The 23205-nt window shown below is 35.5% G+C and overlaps 1 protein-coding gene across 1 annotated transcript in view; it reads left to right on the forward strand.

Annotated features, from left to right (window-relative positions):
• LOC123526283 (uncharacterized) overlaps positions 1–23205 on the forward strand; it is a 65333-nt gene extending 42128 nt beyond the window's left edge. The window contains exons 9-12 of the mRNA XM_045305375.2: positions 3690–3822; positions 6373–6495; positions 10769–10899; positions 15486–23205. Of these exons, the coding sequence (XP_045161310.2) occupies positions 3690–3822; positions 6373–6495; positions 10769–10899; positions 15486–15608 (510 nt within the window). The 3' untranslated portion in view covers positions 15609–23205. The remainder of the gene's footprint in view (positions 1–3689; positions 3823–6372; positions 6496–10768; positions 10900–15485) is intronic.

Consider the following 23205-nt stretch of genomic DNA (forward strand, 5'->3'; position numbering starts at 1 on the left):
AGTAAAAAATACATTTATGCATAAAAAAGGCCTAAAGTTTGTGAGGCATGTATCTCCAAAGGTGTTTGACCTAAGATTATGAAACATTAAAGGAATATTATTTAGCATATTAAGTTGTCTACCTGGGATTTTGTCTGAGATTTCACTCAGTCAGACCAGAGTTATGGCCCTTAACTTAAGTCAAAAGTGTTCATAAAAGGGCAAAAAAGCTTGTGTTACATGAATCTTAAAATGTCTTGGACCTAGGGTCATGAAATATAATAGGAATATTATTCAGCATTTGAAGATTTGCATGTGAATTTTTGTTTCCGATTTTTTGTCAGTCAGACCAGAGTTAATGGTCCTTGATTTCATCCAATGTATGCATAAAGGGCATACAAGTTTGTATCGAATGTGTCTCAGAAAGTATTTTTTGTTATATATGAAGTCATTTTGATCAGCTTCACAGTTGCTAAAAATAGAAAAATGGTTTGGGTGCAATATCTAAGTTTGGGTACAGTTATTGTCAGCAAACTTGGTCTGTTTGTAGCATTTATGAAAAACAAAGGTTGGAAATATATTTGAGGGTCACACAGATTAAGGGGACGCATACTTTGAAATTAGAAAAAAGTGGGTGGGGTATTAAAAAATTTACCTGCAAAAAAGTACAAGGTTTTGGTAAATGAAATGAATACTGTTTCAACTGTTATAAGTACACAAAGGATTGCTCACTAAAATAAAAATGAGAAAAACTGAAACAAGAAAGTTATTGTTGAATTACATAAGACTTCTTGTGTACATTCAAAGTCAACAATTAAGACTTTTTGGTGCGAAAATAATAGTGCTTCACTTTGTCCAAACATTTATCAATGTCCTACAGATTCTAATTTAAAGAAAGAATGTGAAATAAGTTCACTGTCTTGCTTTTCATTTCGCATATGTGAGCTAAAACACATTATTTAGTTTGTTTACAAAGTAGTGCATAAGAAAAGATACGGTGGTCAAGGAATGCCACATTACAAAACTAAAAGAGTATATTCCCCTTAATACATTAAATATTTATCGTTACAGAAGTCTAGTGGCTTACAATAAAGGCCTAGAAATGTTGCCATTATTAATTTTTAACTTGGTATTCATGAACTACAATGCACTTAAATATCAAAACACATTCAACAAACTTTTGAATTGTATTGTCTTAAAAATCCCAAAAATAAGGTATGAAATTTGGTTGAGAGGTCCAATCAATGTGTATATGTGCAAAAGCAACATTCTAATCTTGTTCACAAAAGTTACTAATAAACAGCAGGAATGTCAATGATCAAAACTGGACGAATATACAGTTATCCTCACTTTAATGTCATTTATAATTTGTCCTTGAATTCTCCACCATACTTTTCATAATTCTGTTTGCACGAGTTGCACGAGAATGCTGTCATTCACGTAAAAAACGGGGTCAAATAAGTTGTAAATGCAATATCATCTAAAATAATTAATGGATTATGCAGTTCAAGATAAACTTTATATCATAACGTAACGAACATGTATAATGTTGTAACAACAACTTTACTTACACTGATTTAAGTAGCAGTCGGTTTATAAGTGACTTTATTGATTCATTTTGTGTTTTGTTATTGTTGTCAAAAAGTATAACGGAAGTGCCTCACAACTGAAGCGGAAACCAGTTTGATGCGCAAAATAGTCCACTGTAAGTAATATTATTTGACAAATGTCCACAGAAATTAATAATTTTCTAATATTACAGGGCTCTCGCGAGTGGGCGACTTGAGCGAAATAGGCGCTCTAGAACTTCAAACTTCGCTCAAATCTAACCTCAAAGCGAAATGCAAGTCGCCCGATTTTCTTTGATTTCCGCACTCACTAATTAGTGCTACCCGGACTGTTGACAATTTGCACGGTGTCATATCGAGTGCCGAATACACAAACACACGCCGGGAGCATAATTTAAGCTCCGCCTACTTCAGGTACTTGCGAGATTTTCCCCGAGAAGTGTGAAAGCGAATCAAATTATCCGATACACCTCGTTGATTGTGTTCAGCCAATTAGCGTCGCGTTTACATCTTTGACACTTCGTTCTTAATTGTCAACATGTTTGAGTGCAAAAAGCAAAGTTTTTTTTTAAAGAATCTGCTGATTAACCATGCGATTAATTGGAATTTGGTACACAATTATTTGTTATCTATGATAAAAGAACGACATGTAATGTATAAACTATGTTTAAATTGACTTCCATCGATGAATTTATTTGAATATGTATTTCTAGATTACTCAGTTTACTTTCAGTTTTATTCGAGTGAGATACTGACATTCCTCGGTGAATGACTCGGTGTTAATAATAAACACTTCATACAAGATATAACCAAAATTCGGCGGGTTACATTTACAGAATCGGCTTGAATTTTGAAAACGACTTTTTTCAGAATTTTTTAACGAAACAATAACCACTGTATGGGAAATGATCTAACTAAGAAAATGAATGGTCACATCAATACTTTTTATCAAGAACATTACAGCCACCTTTCAAATCACTCAACATCATTGCAGTAGGAAAAGTCTTTCAACTTCTCCCTAAAGTCTCCTCACTTCTCCCTAAATCAGCTTGAGGGAGAAGTGACTTCTCCCAAAAAATTGGACCTAGCTAGACCCCTGTATTAAAGTCGAATATCTGAATAGGATTCATTATTTGATAAAAAATTATAATCATCGACATGTTTCTTTAAAAATCGTACACGTGCTGACACCTAAGTTAGAGTTATCTTTCGTCCGGCGCAGTAATACATTTGCAGTGAATCGCCGAGAAGTCGTGGGAAAATTAAAAACCATGTAAACAAACTAAAATTAACCACCTTTTCAAGATGAATTTCAAGTGATCGACATTATGCATTTAACCCGCCTGACCTGTGTAGCATCTTAGATATCTGTTCTAAGGTATTCATTGTGTAGAATGTCATGTTATGCCCTTGCAATGCTAATCCCACTCTGGTTTTTTTGTTTACATTTTTTATCAATGACAAATATGGCGTCCATCCCGAGATGAACAGACGTGGCGTTAAATTTTTACATGTTTAAGCAAACCTGGTGTGTTAGAAAGAAAATCTCATCCCTTCAACATTATTTGGAACACTGTTATTGTAAAAAACCTGTTTTTTCCTTATACAAAAGCTTAATATTTTGTGTTGAATGTACTTCCACAAAGACCTCTGTTTTCCTATTACATTCATAGTACCACATCCTTATCTACAAAATACTGAATATTACAGGTGTCCATCAGTATTATATCAGTTTAGGAATATGTTTTTTATTTTCCCACCATCGATTTCTTGAATATGCACCCCTTCCGCATTGCTATATGAACTGTGAATGTAGCAATATGCGTCCCCTTAAGTCACTCTTACTTAAAATAGAAAAATGGTGAAGCATTGTTAAATACATACAGTATCATTAATTTATTATTAAAACCTTACATAAGGAACATTTATTGATATATACATGTATATTGCCAGTATCTGGTTGTGATTACATTACTAATTACTGCTCAGTCTGTGATACTTGGTAACACAGTTTTCTTGTTGTGACTCACTGATGATACACTGCAACACCCTAAAGATAATTTTTCTGTCTCTCTTTCACTATACAACATTACAGAAACAATACATATCACCATTCTCTAAATCTAATATAACACCTTGCAGGTAATTATAGTGTTTGGACTAGTGACGTGGGTCAGTAAGAGACTAGAGGACAGGGTACTGCTGGTTATTGGCACACTAACACTTGCTGCTGCTAACTCTTGGCTTATATATGTAATACCTGTCGCATTTCATGGTAAGTTGTTCCTCCTTATTTAGCAATTTGCATTTAGACTAATATTCTTGATGTTGCGGGTTTGAATCACTGGTCAGTTTCTACTGCCAACTCCAGCCTAACTTGCAGGCTGAAAATGATAATCTTTAAATTACCTCCAGTAGGCCATTATGGGGGCATGCACTTGTTTGTACTTATTATACATAGTTACTTAGGTGGGTAAAGAAGAATAAGTTTTACTCCATATATTGCAAGTCTGAGGTTATATTGCAAGTCTGAGGTTATATTTTGCAAATCTAAGGTTATATTGCAAGTCTAAAGTTATATTGCAAGTCTTGAGGTTATATTGCAAGTCTGAGAATATTTCTGAAGTACTGCAAGTCTGAGGTTGTATTGCAGGTCGGAGGTTAATGATTTGTTTCAGTCCTGAAGCAGTTTGTTTTTGTTTCAAACAGATCTCAAGTTAGATGACAGTCAATAAGTTGTCCTCATCTGCTGTTGAGAAAGTTACCAGATTCTTCTGAACTTGCTAACTAGCAGTAACAAAAAGTACTGGACTACTAATACTTTGAATTTCTGCTATTTTGTGATTAACTTTAAAAGAAATGTGTTAATTTGTTCCACTTAACAGAACTAAATGAAATACAGGAAAATATGTACAACTTACTACTTAAATGTTGAAACAAAAGTTCATCTTCTGCACAAGAAAAAAGATGTATTTTATGACTGATATCACCAACTTCAAAATAGTCCCTCTTCCATAATGTAGGATTCCATTATGCAGGTTTAACCCTTATCCTGCTAAGTTTCTGTAATGAACTTGTCCATCTTTCCATTTGGACAGTACCATTAACTGTTAAAAGGGGTGCTTACCAAAAAGATACTGACTGAATGGCAAACAGTGCAGATCTTGATCAGACTGCTCAGACTCGCAGGCTGGCCAGGATCTACACAGGTTGCAAAGGCAGAATCAATCGTATGTTTGTTTGTTGCTTTTTTTTGCGTCTGTAATCCATACTTTCAGCATTATGTTTATTAACCCTAACTCTGCTAAACTTCTATAATGAACTTGTCCATCTTTCAGTTTGGACAGTACCATTAACTGTTGAAATGGGTGCTTACCAAAAAGAGACTGACTGAATGGTGAACAATGCAGACCATGATCAGACTGCACGAATGTGCAGGCTTATCTAAGTCTGCACTGGTCGCAAAGGTAGAATCTCCTGCTATGGAATCCTATCTGTAGCTATATCTGTATAAGCTGTGCTTTCAGGACAGACAACTGACTGGCTCACCTGAAGTGTCTTATGAAAACACAGAAAGAATATTGTATTGCTACTTGAGCATTGCTATAAACTACCATATATTGACATTTCCCAGAATATCATTTAGGTCATAAATACTGTTGGATGGAAAACGACTGGTGTGATGTATTGATTTTCTGTGAAAACTTGCAGAAATATACAGTCAATAAAGGGTCAGGTTTCAAAAGATTACATAAGTGATTTACATATTACATTACCTGTTTAGGTGTCTGGTTCCTTTGATGTAAACATACTAGTGCAATATATGGTATGGCCAATACATGGAATAATTGTTTATTATGCTTACATTGTCCACAAAGTCAATATGTGTTGAAAAAAAAAATCAAGTGTACATGTACATTATTTTTTTTATGTGTATATATTAGAGAGAAAAAATGGGTATACTTTCGTTTGTTTTCTGATTGTGAAACAATTTTTGATTTGAGTGGATTTATTTGGAGTGCAGGCTTGCAGCACTACTTGCATATATAGAGGTCATATGTGGACAGTTGGTGGTTCTACCATGGTACTTGTCTAAATGAGATAATGCTTGGATGTTCAGGGTCTTCCACCACCATTATGTTAAGACTGCAGTTTGTTGTTTCTTGGTGCTGAAACAGTTACAGTGAAGTTTCGAAACATAATTTAAAACCTTCAAACCAAAAACAAACTTAATTTGTCAAATATTGGTAAAATGTCATTAAAATGAAACAGGAATGAATAGTATTTATGCAGAATACTTGTCAGAAGCTCAGCATAATGTTTATCTATGGAAAGACTTAAAACATGCAACAAGATTTTTCTGTGTTATTTTCTGTATTAGATTTTTCACTGATACTTTTTCAGATACTTATGATGCAAACCAGTTTTCATATTACATATACTTTCAGGTACATGTACCTATTATGAAAGTCTATGGAAATTTATAAATCACATATATTTTCAGAAACTTGTTAGGAAAATATGTGGAACTATACCTTTATTTTTCAGGTACCTATGATGAAAAACTATGGAACTATACCTTTATTTTACTGGTAGCTATGATGAAAATCTATGGAACTATACCTTTATTTTTCAGGTACCTATGATGAAAATCTGTGGAACTATACTTTTTTTTCAGTTTTCAGGTACCTATGATGAAAATCTATTGAACTTCACCTTTATTTTTCAGTTTCCAGGTACCTATGATGAAAATCTATGGAAGTTTACCTTTTTTTCAGGTACCTATAATGATGAAAATCTATGGAAGTTTACCTTTATTTTTCAGGTACCTATGATGAAAATCTATGGAAGTTTATTATAGGTTCAGCTTTAGATTTGTTTGCTTTGCCATTTCTTGTATCGTCTAGTATATCATTGTACTCAAAGATAACCAGAAAGGAAACCCAGGGTATGTACCTCTATATCGTCTTAAATAATGGACCATAGAGTCAATTTAAAGTTGTTAGCTCACCTGAGCTCAAAGTGCTCAAGGTGCGCTATTTTGATTATCCTGTGTCCATCGTCCGTCTTCATGTGTCGTCTGTTGTCAACAGTTTGACTGTAAACACTCTAGAGAATGTCAGAATGTTATTTTCATTAAAATCTAACACATTTTGTTACTGAGTCTAAAACTAGGTCACTAGATCAGTTAATAAGAAAACATTTTTAACACTGTAGAGGCCATATTTACTACCACATCTTCATGAAATTTTGCCAGAATATATGCCTCTGTTAAGTCTAGATCAAGTTTGGAACTGGGTTACCTGAGATCTTAAACTAGGTCACTAGGTTAAATCATAGAAAAACTTTGTTAACACTCTAGAAGCCACATTTTCATCTTGATCATCATATTAATACTTGTCAGAATACACTCCAGAGATCACATTTTCTACCTGATCATCATAAATCTTTGTCAGAATATATATCTCTATGGAGTCTAGCAAAGTTTGAAAGAGGGATGCATGAGGTCTGTAAATAGGTCACTAGGTTAAATCATAGAAAAACCTAGGCCACAATTTCTACTTTTATGTTCATAAAACAGAATTTGCTTTGTGTATTTAGATCAACTTTGAAACTGAATTATCTATGTCAAAACTAGGTCACAAATTTAAATTTGAGAATAACTTAGACTTAAGTTTACACTAAAAGGGCCACATTTTCTATTTGCTCTTCATAATACTTAATGAGAATGTCTGTTTAAAATCTTAGATCAACTCGATCACTTTGGTAAAGAACTTGGTCACTAGGTCAAATCAGTGGAAAAATTGGTAAATGGTCAACCTGATTTACAAATGTTTGTCTCTGTAAAATCTACCTTAAGTTAAATAATATCACAGAAATATTCCTTCATTGACCCTGTACCAAAATTGTTCAGATTATTCCAGTTTGTCAAAATTATGGCTGCAGGAGTAGCCTCTTTTTAAGGCCTAAAAAAAAAATATGTTTGTTTCCTGTAACATGCTGAAAAAAATGGGGGTCGGTAGGTAGGGAATTTTCTTTTTTTTTAATTTTTTTTAGTAGGTGTCAGAACATTTCAGTGTTTAGTAACCTTATTATCGCCAATTAACTGCCTAATCAGGCCTCAACCTTAACTTTTTTCAGCAGTTGCCAGCAGGTTCACCAACTGCTAAAATCTAGTAGACCTGCTCAGACTTTAGTGGACCTCCAATTCTATCTCATAAATTGTGATGCTGTAGACGTCATAACTTCATATGACTCAAAGAAACAGGACTTATTTCTAAATAATTAAAAATGGAAGACTGTAGCAATCTGTTATCCCGAAAAATAATTATTTTGAAAAGTGTCCCAAAATATGGACACAATCAGCACCAGTGTTGAAAGTGAAAAAAAACAAAACATCAACAATTATTGGTAATCATTCTGATGATAAACTAAGTAATTGGCCTCGTTTTCATCATCAATTAACACCCCCTCAAAGAGCTAAAAGAAGTGTGTCGGTTATTGTGGCATCTGCAGTGGAGATCAAAGCGGTATAGTTTCCACGAGATTGTCATTGCATTACGTCATGTTTTCGCGCCATGTGACACATCACTGTCTGATCGTACTTTCTCGATTCCTTTAATTGTTGAGAAGAAATCAGTAAAAAAGTTTTTTCTTTAATTTTTTAAAAGCGAATGTGCAATATCCCGAATAAACTAACATGTAAATGTGTCAGACCGTGAACGATGCTGACCTATTTGCCCTCAAGAAATTTACATTATTGTTTGAGAAGAATATCTAACAAAGTGTTTTGACAAAAAATATATGTACGAAGACTCATTTAAAACTTATTAAAAATCGCAACGACATCATACTGCCTCATTTTAAAACCACATTTCTATTTACGTTCATGAGGTCACGTAACCTATTCTGACGTGCTAACAGTAATCTGTTTGCCAAAAAATCGTTTTACTCCATGTATTTAAATTGCTGCCGCTTTTTCATTATTTAAGATTTTTTAATTGTGTTTTTTGTATTTTCTGGTCAAAAGTCTGAATTTTATTACCATAGTATGTACCGTTTATTTACTTTAAAAAGGAAATAAATAATCAAGATCGCGCTGTTTGAAATTTTACAAAACATTATATGAAAATTTGATCGTTTTAAAAGAATTTTGCCTACATTCCTGTCGATATCTTATTAAAATTGTTATAGAATTCAAACTGTATTAGTTCTCAAGCGGTGTTGAATATCTGAAGCGATTATATTAAAAAATGAATGCACTTACGCGCGTTTTTTGTGTCAAAAGTAACTGCGATGTAAGTTAAGTATTACGATAGGGCGCACGTGCTTGTGGAATGGAAAATTACCAGCATGACGTTTTGATATTTTTACGATTCGCGGGTAAATTCCAGTCAATCCGATAATTTTGCCTGATGTAATTACTCAATTTGGTAAAGTTACCACGTAAAAACCACTCACCCGATCGGTGGAGTAGTCCATTCGTGCTATCCTGACTTTAACTCGCCAATGCTTGTAACTGTAGAATGCCGTACTAAGGCAAAATCAACTTTCGTTTTGTGAATTCGCCGATATGGATACGATCCCCCACCCCCACCACCCCTATTTTTTCACTTTTAAGGGTTTTATTTTATTTGCAGACCGTGACTGAAAATTGGTTGACCGTCGGTCTACCCAACTTTTGATAGTGGACCTGCCGATAATTTTGGTTGCGTCGGTCCAACGGTCCACCGCTAAGGTCGAGGCCTGATTTAAATTACTAATCAAATAAAATTGTTGAAAATTTGCTCCCGCCTTTCAATAACAGATGTTGTTCATACAAGTTTTTTTCTACACTGATTCCTTTTGTTCAGTAAACATTGTGTAACAGGCAAAGTTCATAGTTTTGCAGACAGACATAGCTTCGGGCCGTTTTTGCCAATTAGAGATTTTCGGGGCCACAATTAATCTTTTGTCGCAAATGGCTCAAGTGCAACCGACAGCGTGACCCCTGAACAAGTGGTGCAAACATGATAATAGACTACTCTTCTATGAATTGTTTATCAATTAACGTTTACACCTTGATCAGTAAACACCTTTCATAATGAAGTACTAAATACAAACCGCGAGATAACCACGTGTCAGTCGGCGCGTGGCGTGATTGACATCTGTCAGTAGCTAATTAGTATATGACGCTCCGCCTACTGCCATACTTCCGCTTGTGGCGGCGAACAGTATTGAAATTCACCGAGATTTTGATTGACAAGGGGCAGAACTTTTGAACTCGATATGCATCAAAGAAAACTTCTCGATTTTCGCGGGTGAAAACCCGGAACCTCGAGTCTACCGACAAACAGGCTTTTCGCCATGTTGTTTCATGTCGACTGAACCAGGAACGTTCGTGACTATGCGTGACGAGGTCGGGTACAACTAAATTATCCCTATAATCAATAAAGATATAATCAGAATCTCGAATTTCAGCCCATAAAAAAATTGCGGTCGGCGGTAAAAACTTATGGTCGGTCGGGTTACAGGAAACAAACATATTTTTTTTTTAGGCCTAATGTATGTAAACAGTATTTCTTGTATACATGAAGTGGGTAACGGTACTTTAAAAAGATATTCTAGTCAGAAAACACTCACCCAAACTTTAGAAATATTTTCCATGCATGACACTATTTGTTCAAGCGATCTTTGAAACTCTCAGAAGAACAAACTAGGGCCATCTTTGCCTCCTTGTTTTATGAATAAGTTGAGCTTTATCCAGAGCTAGGGAGTTTAATATATTTTACATATTTCATTACCTGTCCTGAAAAGTCTTCATCAAACAGCTTGGATATGTTTTGTGCTTTAAAAGAATATTCGTAAGTCTGTGTTAAAGAATTATATTTATTGGAGATTATCAGTTCAAAGAAAATGACCATACAAGGATGCTATCATTTCGAAAGCAAATTTTATTTTATGTAAATGAAGCCTAAACCTTAGTTTGTTTACAAATTGTAGTTTTTTTTAAATCTGATAGTTCTTTACATTGTCCATATTTAGTTGAAGTTTCCCTTTTAAAGTGTTTTACCTGATTATATGATATATTTAAAATCCAGAATTGCTATTCATTGCCATCCTTTGTTTTCAGTAGGGAGTACTGTACCATATTATTCTTGTTATTTACTGAGAGGCATGGCATAATTTACATATCAGAATTGTAAGAAAACAAGATAAGAGTTATATACTATATATTTCAGGATTGAGTATGGGGTTGAGAAGAAGTGTTGTTGGTTTAGCTACAATCCTTGCACCATTGTGGGCAAGTTCCACATTAACTATGCCATATTTGATGTTTGGTGCAATGCTCGGTTTGTTAGGAATTTCTTTGGTATGTATATATGCTGACCACTGGTATATTGAGAATTTTGAATGCAGTAACAATCTCTAGGAAAAGAAGGCAATGTTTGTGTAGACCAGATTTGTGTTTACATAGGTTTTCAGAGTACTGAATATTGATTCTTGCATAGTCCTAGACTGGGATTTCTGAAGATTCCACTAGTGCCGGAAAACTTTATCTTACACCCCAGGGTGTAACATGACTCTTGTGCTCTAAATGTCATATAAAGAACTACAACAGTATAGCGGATTTGTGTAGTAATAATTATGTTTGACATAAAACAGGATAAAAATCAAATACCTTGATAGCTTCTCTTTGTTCCTTATAACATAATTCTCGATTCAAAAAACATCATGCTATGGAAAAAACATAATGTTTCATCACTGCAGATGATAAAACAAAACCGGTACGTTGTTTTGGTCTTTGTAACATCATGGAGTACTTCTGTTTACACACGTAAATTTCCTGCGGTTTGTTAATGCACTAGATCTACTAAAAAAAAAAAGTGTTGTAAGAAATTCAGTTGTTTTAATTTATCATACGCTTGTTTGAAAAACGGAACTTATAGGGGTGGGGGTCGACTTTGTCCGGAGCATATCTTCTTCATGCATGAAGGGATTTTGATTTAACTTAGCATAAATGTTCACCATCATGGGATGGAGAGTCATGGGCAAGACCTAGGTCTAAAGTCAAGGTCAGACTTAGAGGTCAAAGGTTGATACTTTGTCCAGAGCATTTCCTCTTCATGCATGGAGGGATTTTGATGTAACTCAGCACAATTGTTCCCCATCATGAGACGGAGTGTCATGCGCAAGAACCAGGTTCCTTGGTCTAAGGTCAAGGTCACACTTAGAGGTCAAATGTTGCTACTTTTTCCAAGCATTTCTTTTTCATGCATGGAGGGATTTTTGGGCAACCCAGCACAATTGTTCACCATGATAAGACAAGAGTGTCATGCGCAAGAACCAGGTCCATAGATCTGAGGTCAAGGTCACACTTGGAGGCCAAACATCATCATAGTGTCGTGCATAAGAACCAAGTCCCTAGTTTTAGAATTACTTCCCTTTGTTGTTACTGTAAATAACTTATATTGTAACTTTTAAAACTGGCTGTAGGGAAAAAATGAGACCACTATTCTGTGGTACAACATGCATCATTACTTGGTTAGGATTTTTATGTGGACTTAGATTTTTTTTAAAGAATAACTTCCCTTTGTTGTTACTATAAATAACTTATATTGTAACTTTTTTTTTATAAATGACCACAGGGAAAAGCCAAGACCACTTTTCTGTGGTACAACATAGATGTTACTTTCAAATTTTAGGCGCATTTTTAGGTATCTCTACATGGTAAGGAGATTTTTTGTAGACTTACAAAAAACAAAATACAGATTTCTTGTGGACTTACTTCCCTTTGTTGCTACTATTAATAGCTTATTCTTGAAATTTTGTAACTTGGTTGTTAGAACTGGATATGTCATTGTTTGGGCTCGCTGTCTACCAAACTTATACAGAATATGTTTTACTGTAACATCTACATGACAGGCGTATATTGTGACATTCTGGCAGTCTTGTTTTTCCTATAATTTCATAAATATGGAGTGCAAGAAAAAGATTCTTTCACTGGTGGTAGGTGCAGAAATATCCGACTCTTGTGAGCCTCATTACCATTACCGCCAAAACAGTTACCCTCAAGCCAGATATTCCCATCTGCATTTGCGTTCTTAAACGTTACACAGTTTTTCCACTGCAGAACTTTTGCTAATTTCTGGAAACAAATTTAATAACTTTTACATATGTCTGTAGAATTATGAGTATTGACTGCAAAGTATTACTTCTAATGAGCTCAACTAATCCAAGAACTTATCTACTCAACAGGATGTCAGCATTGGCGTCACACCTTTGTTAAAGTTTTGCATGCAACTTACTTTCAAGCTGTTTCCAAATAACAAATATTTGTATCGAATGGACTATTCACACAAAGCTTCATATTCATTAAACCTACTATTTTAACCAACTTTTTCGTTAAATCATTTTCAAATTTTGTGCTTTTTTTACTTAAAAAATTTGGTTAAAGTTTTGCATACATTCAACTAATTGTAAAGCTGTATTTCAGTAACAACTGAAACTTCACACACTGCTTCTCAATCTCAGACCTGTAACCAAGTTAGATAACTCTTTGTTAGATTAATTACTGTGTGGTGGGAGACATATTGATTTACTCCAGTCTGTGTGTGTGTGTGTCTGTCACAAAGCTTGTCCGCACGCTAAGTCAAACATTTGTCATCCGATTTTCACCAAACTTAAACAAAATGTGCTTGACCATAACACCTCGGCCAAGTTCGATAACTAGCCAAATCAGTCCAGGCTTCTTGGAGTTATGGCCCTTGAATTACCAAAAATCGGTCTTTTTACTCTAAAAATGTCCGCACTCTAATTCGAATATTTCTCATCCAATCTTCACCAAACTTAAACAAAATGTGTTTGACCATGAGACCTCGGCCAAGTTCGATAACTAGCCAAATCGGTCTAGGCTTTTTTGGAGTTACGACTCTTGAATTATTGAAAAATTGGCCTTTTTACTCATGTCCGCACTCTTAATCAAACATTTCTCATCAGATCTTCACCAAACTTGAACAAAATGTGTTTGACCATGAGACCTCGGCCAAGTTCGATAAATAGCCAAATCGGTCCAGGCATTTTGGAGTTACGGCCCTTGAATTATCGAAAAATCGGCCTTTTTACTCTTGTCCGCACTCTAACTCGAACAATTCTCATCCGATGTTCACCAAACTTGAACAAAATGTGTTTGGCCATAAGACCTTACCCAAGTTCGATAACTAGCCAAATCCGCCCAGGCACTTTTGATTTATGGCCCTTGAATACTGATTGGATCCACTCATCCAGACCATCTAATTGGATCCACTCGTCTAAAACATCTAGAGAAACTAACATTTTTCATAGGGGCAGTTGTGGGAGACATGCGCTTTTCTCAAAAGCATCTCTAGTATAAAACAGTGAAGCTCTTTTTGTATTTAAAAAAAAAAACGCATAAGATTTTGCATGGAACAGTCAGGCTGTATCTAAAAAAATAACAGCTACATGTACATATATTGGATTGAGACTTTACACAAGACATCCTTCTCATTAAACATTCTTACATATACCCAAGTCAGAGAACTCTTGTTTGAAATAGATTCAAATTAATATGTCTCCCACCACAAAATGGTGTGGGAGACATTGATTTACTCCTATCTTTGTGTGTGTCTGTCACAGATCTTGTCTGTACTCTTAGTTGAACATTTCTCGTCCGATCTTCATCAAACTTGAACAAAATGTGTTTGACCATAAGTACTCAGCCTAGTTCGATGCGATATCTAGCCAGATCGGCCCAAGCACTTCGGAATTATGGCCCTTGAGTTACCGTAAATCGGCCTTTTTACTCTTGTCCGTGCTCCAAGTCGAATATTTCTCATCCGATCTTCACCAAACTTAAACAAAATGTGTCTGACCACAAGTCCTCAACCATCAAACACCAGTCAAATCAGCCCAGGCACTTCGGAATAATGGCCTTTGAATTACCGAAAAATCGGCATTTTTACTCTTGTCTGCACTCTCATCCGATCTTCACCAAATTGAACAAAATGTGTTTGACCATAAGTCCTCAGCAAAGTTTGATAACTCGCCAAATTGGCCGCAGGCACTTTAGAATTTAAGCCCTTGGATTGTCAAAAATCTGCCTTTTTACTCTTGCCCGCGCTCTAAGTCGAACAGTTTTTATCCGATCTTCACCAAACTTGAACCAAATGTTTTTGACCATAACACCTCAGCCAAGTTCAGGTAGCCAAATTGGCCCAAGGCACTTCAGAATTATAGACCTTGAATTACCCAAAGTCAGTTTTTTTACTCTTCAAAGGTATATTTGTAGTGAATAAACAGAAAATAAAGACTGACTTACTATTTAGATGATTAGGCAGTTAAGGAAGACATGGGGTTTTCTCAAAAGCAGCTCTAGTTGATCTTATTTTACTTGGAAAATTGGTTGAAGTTTTGCATAAAAGTTGTAGTCATTGTCATAATAAATTTCAAATTAGTATAAAATTGAAATAGAATTACATAGTTATGTAAGTTTTGTCCAGTTATGGCCCTAACTCTGCTTAGAAGTTGTAGAACAGTCTAACACTTTATCTTATAGATAGCTGTTGTTTTGAAGGAGTAATTGATTAACCCTTATCATGCTGGACATGATTGATTCTGCCTTTGTGCTCTGTGATATATGACCATTTGTGTCGATTCGCCATAAAACCCAACTCACTCACTCATTCTGCCTTTGTGACCAGTGTAGATCATGATCAGCCTGCACATTCATGCAGTTTGATCATGATCTACACTGTTCGCTATTCAGTCAGTATCTTTTTGGAAAGCACCCCTTTTGATAGTTAATGGTACAGTCCAAATTGGAAGATGGACTAGTTCATTATAGAAATTTAGCAGGGTAAGGGTTAATATTGCTCAGTACTTGCAGATTTATTTTATGTCTCGTTCCAAAATTAGTTATATATTTTTCTGTGTTTACAGGTAATGCTGGTGATATCCTACAGCAAACTACGGCCTATCAGTGAAATGCCGGTGAACAGAGCAGGTCTAATAACATCATCAGAGAGTGACAGTGATATTGCTACCAGACCCCTGTTATCTTGATTGTTATTTTCATTTTATATAGGAAATTTAAACCAGTAACTTAATATACTGTGAGCATTAAAAAGTAATTTACTTGCTTCTTAAGATAGAACATAATGCTTTATGAATCTACATTATGCTTGTGTCCTTTTTTGCTATATTTAGGAAAGAATACCAACCTATATATTTTGGAAAGGTGTTTTAAATTTTTTTCTAAAATTGATCAAAACAAAACTGGTTATAGAGCTGACTACAAAAAAGATGTAGATCAATAAATTAAAATGTCAGTCCTGTCATCAATTTTCAACAGGCTTACAGTTTTTATTAGCTCACCTGTCACAAAGTGACAAGGTGAGCTTTTGTGATCACGCGGTGTCCGTCGTCCGTCGTCCGTCCGTGCGTATGTGCGTCCGTAAACTTTTGCTTGTGACCACTCTAGAGGTCACATTTTTCATGGGATCTTTATGAAAGTTGGTCAGAATGTTCATTTTGATGATATCTAGGTCAAGTTCGAAACTGGGTCACGTGCCATCAAAAACTAGGTCAGTAGGTCTAAAAATAGAAAAACCTTGTGACCTCTCTAGAGGCCATATATTTCATAAGATCTTCATGAAAATTGGTCAGAGTGTTCACCTTGATGATATCTAGGTCAAGTTCGAAACTGGGTCACGTGGGTTCAAAAACTAGGTCAGTAGGTCTAAAAATAGAAAAACCTTGTGACCTCTCTAGAGGCCATATTTTTCACGAGATCTTCATGAATATTGGTCAGAATGTTTACCTTGATGATATCTAGGTCAAGTTCGAAACTCGGTCACGTAGGGTCAAAAACTAGGTCATTAGGTCTAAAAATAGAAAAACCTTGTGACCTCTCTAGAGGCCATATTTCTCAATGGATCTTCATGAAAATTGGCCAGAATGTTCACCTTGATGATATCTAGCTCAAGTTCGAAACTGGGTCACGTGGGGTTAAAAACTAGGTCAGTAGATCTAAAAATAGAAAAACCTTGTGACCTCTCTAGAGGCCATATTTTTCATGAGATCTTCATGAATATTGGTCAGAATGTTCACTTTGATGATATCTAGGTCAAGTTCGAAACTGGGTCATGGGCGGTCAAAAACTAGGTCAGTAGATCTAAAAATAGAAAAACCTTGTGACCTCTCTAGAGGCCATATTTCTCAATGGATCTTCATGAAAATTGGTGAGAATGTTCACCTTGATGATATCTAGGTCAAATTCGAAACTGGGTCACGTGCGGTCAAAATTTAGGTCAGTAGGTCTAAAAATAGGAAAACCTTGTGACCTCTCTAGAGGCGATATTTTTCAATGGATCTTCATGAAAATTGGTCAGAGTGTTTACCTTGAAGATATCTAGGCCAAGTTCGAAACTGGGTCACTTGGGGTTAAAAACTAGGTCAGTAGATCTAAAAATAGAAAAACCTTGTGACCTCTCTAGAGGCCATATTTTTCATGAGATCTTCATGAATATTAGTCAGAATGTTCACCTTGATGATATCTAAGTCAAGTTCGAAACTGGGTCACGTGGGGTCAACAACTAGGTCAGTAGGTCTAAAAATAGAAAAAACCTTGTGACCTCTCTAGAGGCCATATTTCTCAACGGATGTTCAAGAAAATTGGTGAGAATGTTCAGCTTGATGATATCTAGGTCAGATTCGTAACTGGGTCATGTGCGGTCAAAAACTAGGTCAGTAGGTCGAAAAATAGAAAAACCTTGTGACCTCTCTAGAGGCCATATTTTTCACGAGATCTTCATGAAAATTGGTGAGACTGTTCACCTTGATGATATCTAGGTCAAGTTTAAAAGTGGGTCACGTGCCTTCAAAAACTAGGTCATTAGGTCAAATAATAGAAAAACCTTGTGACCTCTCTAGAGGCCATATTTTTCAATGGATCTTCATGAAAATTGGTCAGAATTTTTTTTCTTGATGATATCTAGGTCACATGTGCTCAAAAACTAGGTCACTGTGTCAAATAATAGAAATAACGACGTCATACTCAGTTCAACACTGGGTCATGTGGGGATAGGTGAGCGATTCAGGATCATCATGGTCCTCTTGTTGCATTTATCCACTGTCCTTCACTTTAACCTCCACCCTGCTAAATTTCTAAAATTGACTGGTCTGTCATTGGTCTGTCATTCAGTTTGGGCAATACCATTTATTTTTCGGAGGGGTGTTTACTGAAAATTTACAGACTGAATAGGGAACAGTGTAGAAATACTTTAAGTGAGCATGTTGCAGATTTAGAAGAGACTGGTTTGTTTCAGTTCTATTGCCTTTTTATATGCCCGTCTTTGAAAGAGCGGGGTGGGGGGAATTATGTGAACACGTGGCTGCAGTGGGTGGGCGACGTCCAAAGCATGTCCGCTCTCTTAATGTCGAACAGTTTTGATCGGATCTTCACTAAACTTGCTGACAATGTTTGTGGGCATAATATCTCGGCCAAGTACGATAACCAGCCAAATCGCCTCAAGCACTCCTGGATTATGGCCCTTCAATAAATTACTCAGAAAAAAGAGAATTCAGCCTTGTCCGTACTTTAAGTCAAACAGTTTTCATCCAGTTTTCACCAAACTTGCTGACAATGTTTGTGGGCCAAATACGATAACCAGGCAAATCGGCTAAGGCACTTCGGAATTATGGCCCTTGAATTACTCTAAAATCTGTGAATTTAGCCTTGTCCGCGCTTTAAGTCCAACAGTTTCCATTGGATCTTCACCAAACTTGCTGACAATGTTTATTGGCATAATATCTCGGCCAAGTATGATAACCAGCGAAATTGCCCATGGCATTTTTGGATTATAGCCCTTGAATTACTCGAAAAAATGCGAATTTAGCCTTGTCCGCTTTCAAAGTTGAACAGTTTATATCCGATCTTCACCTAACTTGCTGACAATGTTTGTGGGCATAATATCTCAGCCAAGTGTGTTAACTAGCCAAATCGCCCCAGGCACTCTTGGATTATAGCCCTTGAATTACTCAAAAAAGCTGAGAATTTAGCCTTGTCTGCACTCTTAAGTTGAACAGTTTCCATCCGATCTTCACCAAACTTGCTGACAATGTTTGTGGGCATAATATCTTGGCCAAGTTAAAGTATGATAACCACTCAAATTGCCCCAGGCACTCATGGATTATGCTCCTTGAATTAGGCCAAGTTCGATGACGGCGTATTTTGCAAGGTCTGGCATTCTTGTTAACCCTCTGTCACTGCTCAAATCAGGCTTAAATTTTATTTGAAATAATGTTATGTCAATATTCTATGACACATTTTCCTCTAGCAAGGGTTACCCATGAAATGCAGTGCAACTTTTAGGGACAGGGATCACCCCCAGCCTTGATAAAAATTGATAATTTGTTACATATATTATTCTTTTTCTACTGTTGATTTAATGAAACATTGCCATAGTTACCATAATGTCTTAGTAACTGTACTTGTAATGTAGCAATAGACAGTTGCATAAAGTTTGGAAATCTAAAATAAACAAATATTTCTTTAAAGACTTGCATTATATGTAAGTTGTGTTTATATTGTGTTAAATTTTTATTGGATACAGTTATGATTCCAGTTTATATGATGAAAGAGTGTTTCTTTAACAGCATATTATATGTACCTATATTATCAATTGTTACAATTTGCACCTCAGTCCTTAGATATGTCAGCATAGGACAACTTGTAATAGGATTTGAAAGCCAACAGGCTGGTTGTATTATTTCAGGTGACTGTATTTATAACATTATATTGCATTGTAGTGCTTTTATTGCTTTATTCTTGTGATAGACAAAATGTATGAAATACATTATTTAATATAAGTTTCTACTATATAGTTATGTAATTTATGTAAAGAAATGTTGCCATTGTTGTGGGCATTATTCCATGCAAAGTCATAAAATATTATCTATAGCTTTTCACCTGCCACCGAAGGCAGAGTAATATTGTTTTGAGGTTGTCCATTCAGCTGTTCTTCCATCTGTGCACATCTGTCCATGTGTCTGTCTGAAAGTGAAAATGATGATAATTCAAAAAGTGATTTTAGCTAGAATAACCAAACTGAACATAATTATTAATTAGCACATGACCTTTGCTCATATTTAGTATTGCCCCCCTTGATTTGGCAAAATAAAATTGAAACTGCTTATAATTCAAAAAGTATCTTGGCTAGAATCATTAAATCTTGCAAAAGTATAAATTAGCACATGGCCTTTGCTCACATTATAGTGTTGTTCGCCTTGACACAGTAAAAGAAGACTTTTTCATTTGATTTGGGATAGGGATTTTGACTGAATCTTAAATAATCTTTAGATGGATCTTTATGAAAATATACACAAATGAGGTTAACCAAATGGGACCATTTCGTCTAGCATCAATACCCCTTACTAGAATGACTTGATACTAATGCAGATGTAACCTGTGACCATTCCTCATCTTAAAACATCACCTGACCTCAGTTTGACTTTGACCTTGACCTCATTTTGGACTTAGGTTGCTTTATATGGGCTATCTCTTGGTTAACCAAATGGGACGGTTTTGTCTAGCATCAATACCCCTTACAAGAATGAATTAATACTAATACAGATGTAAACTGTGACCATTCCTCATGTTCAAACATCACCTGGCCTCAGTTTGACCTTGACCTTGACCTCGTTTTGGACTTGGATGCAAAATCTATCAACAAGGATGCCACTGGGAGCATCGCGCATTTATTGAGCACAGCTCCTTGTTTTTGTTTGTTTGTTTGTATGTTTGTTTGTATGTTTTTTATCTTGACTATACTTCTGACTATATGAAGTATATGGAGAGCTATCCTACTCACCCTGGCATCAGTGTCCTTCCGCGTCCACACATTGGTTAAAGTTTTGATGCACTTATCTTTTTTCTCTTTATCTCTTTAATTACTCAATGTATTTGCTTTAAACTTAAAAAAAGTTATTCCTCATCATCACCCACATCATCTGGCACAAGGGTCATAACTCTGACACCAATATTTAATGAATTATCCTTTTTCACTTAGGTTAAAGTTTGGTGTACTTTCTATCTCAGGTATTACTGAATTGATTTAATTCAAACTTAGAATGATTGTTACACATCATCACCCACATCATATGACACAATGTCCATAACTCTGACACCAGTTTTTCATGAATTATGTCCCTTTTTACTTAGAATTGTATGTTGATTTTGATGCATTTTCACTAAATCTATGTTACTATGTAAGGGATTTGATTCAAACTAAGAACAGTTTTTTGACATCATTACCCACATCATATGACACAAGGTCCATATTTCTGTCACAAATATTTTAGTGAGTTGTGTCCTCTTTTAATTAGAATTTTAATTTTGATGTTTTTTCACTATTTTCTGTTGTTATCAAACTTCAAATATTGGTTGTTCCTAATTGTCTCCCACATCATATATCACAATGTTCATGATGCTGACACACAGATCCACACAGAAGTAATTAAACACTCAAGTGACAGCTCCAGCTTGCTCAGGTGTGCCCAGTTTTACTATCCAGCATCGAAATAGTCGAATGTTCGGTCTCCTATGACAGCTGTTGTTGTATTTGACATGGTTTATCTCACCAAAGCATTACTGGAGTATAAATAGTTATATGAAGAGAACTGACAAGTTCAGTTAATAGTATGCAGTCTCAAGAAAAATTTGGTTATATTAAACCACTATCACTCATTTCATTCTGTTACACCTTGAAATATTTTTAATAGCTACATGTAGTTAACTTCTTTGAAGGAAATTTAATTTGTTATAGGCAACAGGATGAAAGATAGGAACACAAGAATCATAACTCATGAATATTGTTGAAGTGTAATGTTCTGTCCGTTGAAGATATTTTGATGTCAGTTGATACAGAGAGTACTTGTACAACATTTTCTAACAACTTCCTGTGGAAGAAAAACAACTAGATTTTTTAGGACATGAATTTTTAGCTCACCTGAGCATGAGGTACTCAAGGTGAGCTTTTGTGATCGCCCAGTGTCCGTTGTCGTCCGTCCATCCGTCCGTCCGTCATCAGCAATTTGACTGTTAACACTCTAGAGGTCAAAGTTTTGACCTAATCGTGATGAAACTTGGTCAGAATGTTACCCTCAATAAAATCTTGAACGAATTCGATATTGGGTCATCTGAGGTCAAAATCTAGGTCACCAGGTCAAATCAAAGGAAAAACTTGTTAACACTCTAGATGTCACAATTTTGGCCCAATCTTAATGAAACTTGGTCAGAATGTTACCCTCAATAAAATTGTGGACCAGTTTGATATTGGGTCATCTGGGGTCAAAAACTAGGTCACCAGGTCAAATCAGAGTAAAAGCTTGTTAACACATTTATGACTGTATCTTCATGAAACTTAATCAGAATGTTATTCTTGTTGATCTTTAGGTCAAGTTTGAATGTAGGGTCAAAAACTAATGGGGTCAAATCAAAGGAAAAGCTAGTTAACACTTTAGAGGCTACATTTATGACCATATCTTAATGAAACTTGGTCAGAATGTTGATCTTGATGATCTTTAGGTCAATAGGTCAGGTGAGCGATACAGGGCCTTCATGGCCCTCTTGTTTAAATATAAAATTACTTTGTGGGTGTATCTTACGTGTAATAGAATTGATATACTGTATATTATTGTATACTTTACTATAAATAGTAACAAAAAAGTTGTTAAAAACAGTCACTATGGCTTCTGTTGACAAATCCATAATGGCATAGTGTGCCTCACACACCATAATCATAATGGCCTCAGGTAACTGGAACATCAGCTTGTTGTGTCACTGACATCATGTAGCAACGTCATTATGGCAGGTGAAAGGATGCTCAGTCATTTTCTGATCAAGTGTCAAATCTTGATGGCACTGTTGATGAAAAAGGCAATAAAAATGATGTATAAATTTTTGGAAAATATGTTAAATGAAAATAATAAAATAAATATGAAGCAAAGGTATAGATTCTATAATAAAAGGTCAATAAACGGCTGGTATAATGGCACACCTAGTTTTATAATGGCCTTACATCACCTTCTAGATATGCAGGGTTTTTTTCATAATGCTTTTTATGATGCCGCTTTTTTCTATCGACTTAAATGTTTTAGGACTGAACAGAGTTACGATTGTTGTTGAAAAGTTATTAAATGAGCCGCGCCATGAGAAAACCAACATAGTGGGTATGCGACCAGCATGGATCCAGACCAGCCTGCGCATCCGCGCAGTCTGGTCAGGATCCATGCTGTTCGCTTTTAAAGCCTATTGGGATTGGAGAAACTGTTAGTGAACAGCATGGATCTTGACCAGACTGTGCGGATGCGCAGGCTGGTCTGGATCCATGCTGGTCGCAAAGCCACTATGTTGGTTTTCCCATGGCACGGCTCAAATGATGATAGCTTACATTTTCAGTTGTTTAATATTAAGGTTGATCATGGTTTTGATATTGTCTTGAAAATAAGCATAATCATTAAACATAGATTGTTGTTTTTCTTGTCATGTTTAAATTTGACAGTTATACTATCATGTACTCTATTTATTATTGAATAGAAATTATAGTTTATATGAATAAGTTGCCTGTGATATTAAAGTCAATACTCGGTTTCAAAAATA

The sequence above is a fragment of the Mercenaria mercenaria genome, chromosome 14 (assembly GCF_021730395.1).
Source record: "Mercenaria mercenaria strain notata chromosome 14, MADL_Memer_1, whole genome shotgun sequence".
Lineage (NCBI taxonomy): Eukaryota > Metazoa > Mollusca > Bivalvia > Venerida > Veneridae > Mercenaria > Mercenaria mercenaria.